This window comes from Brassica oleracea, chromosome C3, assembly GCF_000695525.1.
Source record: "Brassica oleracea var. oleracea cultivar TO1000 chromosome C3, BOL, whole genome shotgun sequence".
Taxonomy (NCBI): Eukaryota; Viridiplantae; Streptophyta; class Magnoliopsida; order Brassicales; family Brassicaceae; genus Brassica; species Brassica oleracea.
The window spans coordinates 28,318,759-28,325,459 of NC_027750.1; the positions used below are offsets into that span (position 1 = coordinate 28,318,759).

Here is a 6,701-nt window from a genome sequence, read left to right on the forward strand (position 1 = left end):
TCATAAAATTTGATTTGTGAGACTTTTAACAGTTTTAGTAATTTATAGTCGTTTGTAAAAATTCAAAATATAACATATACATAAAAATCTAAATTTTTATTATATGGTTATTGTGGTTGTTTAATTTATTTAATAGCTTAAAATTAAACAAATATGATAGAAGATACACTATTTTTTTTATCAAATCTTTATTATTCAAAATCATTAATTGCCATATATACTTTAGCTACATTAGGCAATTCCGTAAATTTTATTTAAGGAAATAATAAAAGACATTAATGATGAATTTATTGTTAGTTTAATAAAAAGCTTATTATATAATTAGATGGACCAACATATTTCTCTAAGTGATGACATGTGGCTACAAAATTAAGTTGTAATGCTTCTCAAATAATATATAGGGGATAGTATACCGTCTATGGCATTAAACCTGAAAACTGCATTAGAGGAACAAAGGAAAAACTACTACACAAATTCCTACTGTCACCATGTCACGACCAAAAAATAATGAAAACCTAAAAAAGCAAATTTGTTCTTTTTCAGTAGTGTTGTTGATGAGACATGAGATTGGTATTACGTTGATGACTTAACAAAGAAGTTTTCTCAACATGTCTCAAAAGAATCCTATAAATCTTGTTCCTCACTCTACCACAAGCCTCTCTTTCAGACTCTGTCATCATCATCACCACTTCCTCTTCTTCTTGTTCCTCCTCTTCTCCTTTAAACATAGTGTCTAACCAATCACTCACTCGCTTTATCTGATACATTGTTTCCCCTACTTGCTGACTACTCATCTCTCTCCACTTTGTTACGTTACTGATCTCATCTAAATACTTCTCAACACGACTCAAGTACCACCTTCTTCCTTCTTCCTTTACCAAGTTTCTGAGTTCTCTTGCTGCTCTGCTTAACCTCTCCTTTCTCTCTCCCGACGCCATGTCTCTTTCCCTTGTGTTGTCTTCACGGTTATTGGTTTCTTGAGCGATTAGGGTAAAACTCTTTCTCGCGGGACTCTGCTTAGGCTTACTTGCGGGTAAAGAAACCGGTTTGAGATCCGTAGCTAAAGCTGATTTGATCCACTGAGTCGCCTTTTCGCGTCTTTCCTCTCCCGTTCTTGAGTTGCAATGCTCTGTTTCTTCAGTTGATAATGATTTTATGATTAGCCTGCTCTTGCTTAACTCATCTTGGAAACTCAAGAACTCTCCTATAGGTGGCTGTTGATTATGATGGTGTTGATTTCTCTTGTCTGAAAGCTCCGAATATGACCTAAACATATCATTTTGAGTGAGAACATTGCTTGAGGAAGAAGTTACATTTACTTGTAGCACATACCTTAGACATTTGAGCAATCTTTCAGCAGCTGAAGCCTCTAACAAAGCTTGAGACGCAGCGCGAATAGCCTTATCTCTCTGCCTCAGAATCTCCTGCCAAAATATATAGTTTAAGTTTCATTCAAACTTGTTTCTTGATCAACAAGTTATCTGCATTACCTTTCCTAGGTTTGCAACTCTGGGAGGAAGTGAGTTCCAGAGAATCTCTGTCTCTGTCCAGCTTCTTTTCCTCGATATCGAATCCGAGGATTCTAGGGTATTGCTTCTAGGTGGAAAAAGAAGGTTCTTGCTCTTACTTCTTCCACTTCCATAGCTTAAACTCTTAGCCCATTTTGGAGATGGTGAAACAACACTATCTCTTCTTCTTGTTCTACTACTTGACTTCTCCTCTATCACTCCACAGCTCCTCACAGAAGGAGAGGGAGAAGCCTGAAAAAAAGATACAATCAGCAAAATGTCAAATTCGGGTTTATTACATGCTTCCAACTTAAAAAAATTAGTGATAATTGGATTGACCCTAACCCTTAAGATACATTATCCCTAATACATTTCTATAAAACTTACAGCAGGATAACTTCGAGTTCTTGAAACATGTAATCTCATGTCATGAACATGACTCTTAACCATAGATGGATCTAATGAATCTCTTCTCTTTCTAGCATCACCCAAACCCATCCAACTTCTTCTCCTAGCTGCTGAAGACAAAGAAGAAGAGCAATTTGAAACCATTGACTCTGTATCATCCCTCTCCTCCATTACACTCGAGAGATTCTTCAACAACCCAAAATCTGTAACATTCATCTCGGAGACGCTTGAGCTGCTCCATCTCGTCCTTCTCGGCCTCTTCACTTGTTCATCATAGCTTTCCTCTGTATCAGACAGGCTTGCACAGAACTTCTCTATACGTTCTTTAGGGATCAGGTCGATAGGTTCACCGGTGCAAGCCCTTCGACCTGGTGTTGGTCTGATGCCTTTGATCATAGGAACCGGATAAGCAAACTCAAGCTTCTCGACGAATATCAACTGACCTATCTGTAACTTGTCGTAGAGGACAAGGTCGTTCTCTTCTCTCGGCAAGGAGGCGTACATTGAATGCGATGAGTCTGAGATTCTCAAGAAGAAGCCTTTGTTTGGCCATAACCCTCCAGCTGCTAGGACGGGGATTATGCTTCTTATCTGAAGCAAAACTGGTCTTTGATCAACGTTTCTTCGCGCTTTTCCTACACCCATTTCCTCTAGAAGCTTGAATAGAACACCTGATCTCAGTTCTGCCATTGGTAGAAAAAATGGCTGTTGGGAGATTTGTGTGAGAAGAAACAGAGAGAGATAGAAAGGAGAAAGAAGGGTGTGTTTCTCAATCTGCTGCATGCAGACAAGAACAAGATTGGTGGAATGTAATGTGTTCTGAGGTTTGATTCTGATTGGAACGGAGAAAGAGGTTTGTTTTTTGGGGAAATCCTTCACTGGTTTTGTGATAAAATGCCCTATGTGGATCTTTTTTGTTCCGTGAGTGCCAAGCAATCAACAGATGTTTTCTCTGTTTTTAGTCATTGCATTGTTTTTGACAGTTCTCTTTTACTATTATTGGGAATTATTTTCATTGAATACAATAAGTCAGTTAAACCAAAACAAACAATTTGTCTTCTTTTATTTTCACTGAAAGTTTATTAGAAGATTGAAACAAAAGATACAAACCAAAGCTGGAAAGGATTAACATCCTTCCAGAAGTGAAGCCGGACATGATTAATATCCTTCCAGAAGTGAAGCCGGCGAGTACGAACATCCCGAAGATAAGAAGTCCAAACAAGGGAAACATAAACAGAACGATCTTACAAAAGCAAGAACAACAAACAAAGGATCTAAAATATTATAGGCTAAAAGACCTAAGGATACAAAACCAAAGCTGAAAGCAACAAACAATTTGTCTATTCTGTTTGATTTGTATAATACATTAATATAATAAATAAATAAAATAAATTAATAACATTTACTTGTACTGAAACTTGTTACATAGAATGATCTTATAATTTTTTTTTTTTTTTTATTTTAAAAAATACATTTTTCTTTTGTTACAGGAGCTCAACGTCTAAGTGCAAGCTGAGTCTTTGTTGCTATATTCTGAGCAGAAGAATCTTTATTCACAGAATCTTGACATAATGTGTGATCGAACATATCCATTATCACAGGTGGCGTGTACTCTGATCTTGTTCGACGGTGAGAAGATCCCTGATATGAAGAAGCACCTTCTTGTCCCATCATTAATGGTCGGTAGCTATGGCTCGATCCTTCAGACATCGACCGATACCACCTCATATGCTGAGACTTATGGTGTTTCTTGATAGCATGAATCAGATATGGAATTAACCCCTCCATTTAAAATTCTCTGTTTCTGTATATGAAAATATCATACAGAAACCTAATATGTATATATCATGGTGCATAAGATGAGAAATCAAGTTTGTCTTTGTATTGAATTGACAACTAGTATTGGTTCAAATAATTGGATTAGTATTGACCACTGTTTGTGATATTATACCAATTTTTTTACTTAGGCTTTCGTCATAATTGATGATAGCATGACGGTATTTACTTTGACCACTAAGAACTTCAATAGACAAGGCTCACGTCCTTCGCAGGCGTCAAACTCAATGGTCTGTCATGCTTCTTCCAACTTCTACTCTCTCAAACCCTACCAGTTGCGTCTGTGGCACGACATCACCAATCAGAGACTTTAAACTCTGGTGGTATCAAGAACACAAGCACTACATGACTCCCGGACCTTAACCCGTGGTTCTTGACCCCAATGATGATCCGGATCTCTGAGTGCATCGCTCGAGCCTCCGTCTAAACCACTTCTCCCATCTTTAGCCATAACGATGTATTAATTTGTTTTTATTTGATGAAGCCTATGAGGACGGAGGACCATCTCTTCTTTTTTTCGTATAAGAGTGAGAGTGAGCCAAGTGTTTTCACCAGAGTAATGAGGAACAATATGTCAAATAACTAAGAAAAAGGTTTTCAAGAGTGACTTGGAAGATAATACAAACCATATATCTTTGGTCTCTTTAGGAAAATTTCAGAGATGTCTGGTCCTAAAGTTAGAGATGCAGATCTTCAATGTCTCTAAGTGGTTCTGCTGGTCTCTTGTTGTCAGGTTGGTTCACGACTAGCTGGCCGCAAGCACCGCTAATATCCTGACCCATTTCTTTGCGAACCGTGGTTCGTATATTGTAGGTTTCCCTCAGGATCTTCTGGAAGATCGAGACGCTTTGTTTGGTGCTGGTTTTGAACTGGCTTGTGGACCCAATTGGGTTGAACGGTATCAAATTTATCACCTGTTTTTTTTTGAGAAAACGCCACAGAGATTCACATCAGATAATTGCTGAAACTATTAAGAGTATTAAGAAACAGAAGATTTTTACCACTTGAAATGTCTTTAGCAATTCGCCTAGTTGATGAGCGTTCTCCTCTTGATCATTTACTCCATCAAGCATGATGTACTCAATGAAGATCTTCTGCTGACTGTTTAAAATCCAAGGAAGATATTGCAATATGTTATGATCTTTATCAACTTCTGAGATTATGGTTTGAACATGTAGTAACAAATAACCTGTTTTTCTGGAAAGCTTGAAGTGCATCCATGAGCTTTTGAAGAGGAAAGGCTCTAGCCGCTGGCATTATCTGGCAGCGGATTTCTTGAACTGGTGCATGCAGAGATACCGCTAAACTTATACCTGGTAGATCATTGTGAAGCTTGTTTATCGCATGAACAACTCCAACCTATGTGCAAACGATATGGGTTAGTGGAGAAAAAGAAAATAAGAAAGAGAATGTTTCTTCTCTGATTCACGAATGTTTCAAGGTAGTTTTCTCAGTACTTACAGTTGAAATGGTAATTCTCTTGGGTGAGAGCTGAAAAGGCTGCTTTAACATGGCACGCACGGATTCAACAACAGCATTGTAGTTATTTAAAGGCTCTCCCATTCCCTGATCACAATCAGTAAAATCAAGCCAACAACTGGTGAACGTTTACTTCATCGATACAGAAACTATAGAAAGACACCTATAGCAATCACCGCAAGGCAAGAAGTGAAGACACGGATACATAATGTAGTAACAACAACAACAGGCAAAAAGAAACTTAGACGAGATGCGTTACCATGAAAACGATGTTGCGTATATCAGCTAGGCGAGAGGCGTGGACAAGCTGCTCCACAATTTCTCCTGATGTTAAATTACTTTTGAATCCCATACTACCAGTTGCACAGAAGGTGCAGCCCATTTTGCAACCAACCTATTGATAAACCACTTGTAAATCAGATGCTCTCATCACTCTACGGTAACTCAATGAAACACGAGTGATGAAAAAATCAAAACCTGGGATGAAATGCATAGAGTAGATCTCACACCTCCAGGGCGTGGCTTCCCTCCACACATCCCCAACCGAGTATCATATCTCATTATCACAGCTTCCACAAAAGCTCCATTCTTTAAATCAAGAATCAAGTACGAGTTCATCAGATAACACTATAACAAAGGACTTACTACAAGCAATGTTCAGCAGCCAAATCTCTTTTATGTATTATTAAAAGGACAGCTTCTCATCTACAAAGACTAATCTCCTATACAATTGAAAAGGCAATCACATACTCATATCGCGTTTGTATACACACTCATATCAAAACCCAGAAACAGAGAGAGAGCGGAGTACCTGGAGCTTGATGAGGAGTTTAGAGGTGGTGCCATCGGAAGAGTGGAAGAGGGAGTGGAGAGACGAAGTGAAAGTCTTGAACTTTGAATGGAGGAGAGTGTATGCGGCGGTGGGCAATGAAGGGATCTCGTCCCAAACGCAATCGGGATTCTGAATTACATACTTCCAGATCGGAATCATGAAATTAGGGTTTATTCCCGCTGACTCGAACTCCGATTTGATCTCCGAAGCGTCGAATACAGATTTCATCTTCATCGGTCTTCCTTGAAACTCTCACCTCGCCGTCGCTATGTTTCGCCGTTGAAAGTTCGTCTCACCGATTTTAAAACCCGTCACCGAAAGTTAAAGAAGCTAAATCCGGTTCGGTTTTGGTGGAAAGATAAACCCGGTTTGATTAAAACCGGTTTAGTTAACCTAATTGGCTTTTGGCTGTTGAGCCGAGTATATTAAAATCTGTTGAATGATCAGGGGAGAATTGCCGAGTGTGACTCAAAACTTGGAGTCAAACCCAAAACAATACCCCAACTTGGGTCAAAGGCAAAAGTAACCTAAAAGGCTATTGAAATTACAACTATCCCCTTGTGACCAAACAAAAAAACGGAATTTTTTTTTACGTTTCTACCCCTCGTAAGTCGTCTGTTTAGACGACTTGAAAATAA

At 38.6% G+C, this 6,701-nt stretch overlaps 3 protein-coding genes across 3 annotated transcripts; all 3 read right to left on the reverse strand.

The window, feature by feature from the left end:
- Window positions 1-539: 539 nt before the first annotated feature.
- On the reverse strand, window positions 540-2,764 carry LOC106330306. Its single transcript, XM_013768798.1, has 4 exons — window positions 1,896-2,764; window positions 1,491-1,760; window positions 1,333-1,424; window positions 540-1,266 (listed from the first exon to the last, which is right to left on the reverse strand). The coding sequence occupies exons 1-4, from the start codon at window positions 2,697-2,699 to the stop codon at window positions 540-542; spliced, it is 1,893 nt and encodes a 630-aa protein (XP_013624252.1). The 5' UTR covers window positions 2,700-2,764.
- Window positions 2,765-3,372: 608 nt separating this feature from the next.
- Window positions 3,373-4,046, reverse strand: LOC106329221. The gene has a single exon (XM_013767842.1). It carries the CDS (start codon window positions 3,702-3,704, stop codon window positions 3,411-3,413), a length of 294 nt encoding a protein of 97 aa, XP_013623296.1. The 5' UTR covers window positions 3,705-4,046; the 3' UTR covers window positions 3,373-3,410.
- Window positions 4,047-4,286: 240 nt separating this feature from the next.
- LOC106329220 (probable dual-specificity RNA methyltransferase RlmN) lies at window positions 4,287-6,364 on the reverse strand. The gene is made up of 7 exons (XM_013767841.1): window positions 6,043-6,364; window positions 5,709-5,819; window positions 5,491-5,625; window positions 5,214-5,318; window positions 4,942-5,111; window positions 4,754-4,853; window positions 4,287-4,666 (listed from the first exon to the last, which is right to left on the reverse strand). The coding sequence occupies exons 1-7, from the start codon at window positions 6,295-6,297 to the stop codon at window positions 4,430-4,432; spliced, it is 1,113 nt and encodes a 370-aa protein (XP_013623295.1). The 5' UTR covers window positions 6,298-6,364; the 3' UTR covers window positions 4,287-4,429.
- Window positions 6,365-6,701: the final 337 nt, after the last annotated feature.

Coding starts and splice junctions, on each gene's coding strand:
- LOC106330306 (XM_013768798.1), bottom strand. CDS start 2,699: ATGCAGCAGATTGAGAAACACACCCTTCTTTCTCCTTTCTATCTCTCT. Junction 1,761..1,895: donor GAACTCGAAGTTATCCTGCT/GTAAGTTTTATA, acceptor TCTTTTTTTCAG/GCTTCTCCCTCTCCTTCTGT. Junction 1,425..1,490: donor GAGTTGCAAACCTAGGAAAG/GTAATGCAGATA, acceptor ATATTTTGGCAG/GAGATTCTGAGGCAGAGAGA.
- LOC106329221 (XM_013767842.1), bottom strand. CDS start 3,704: ATGGAGGGGTTAATTCCATATCTGATTCATGCTATCAAGAAACACCAT.
- LOC106329220 (XM_013767841.1), bottom strand. CDS start 6,297: ATGAAGATGAAATCTGTATTCGACGCTTCGGAGATCAAATCGGAGTTC. Junction 4,854..4,941: donor CAAGCTTTCCAGAAAAACAG/GTTATTTGTTAC, acceptor GATTTTAAACAG/TCAGCAGAAGATCTTCATTG. Junction 4,667..4,753: donor TGCTAAAGACATTTCAAGTG/GTAAAAATCTTC, acceptor AAAAAAAAACAG/GTGATAAATTTGATACCGTT.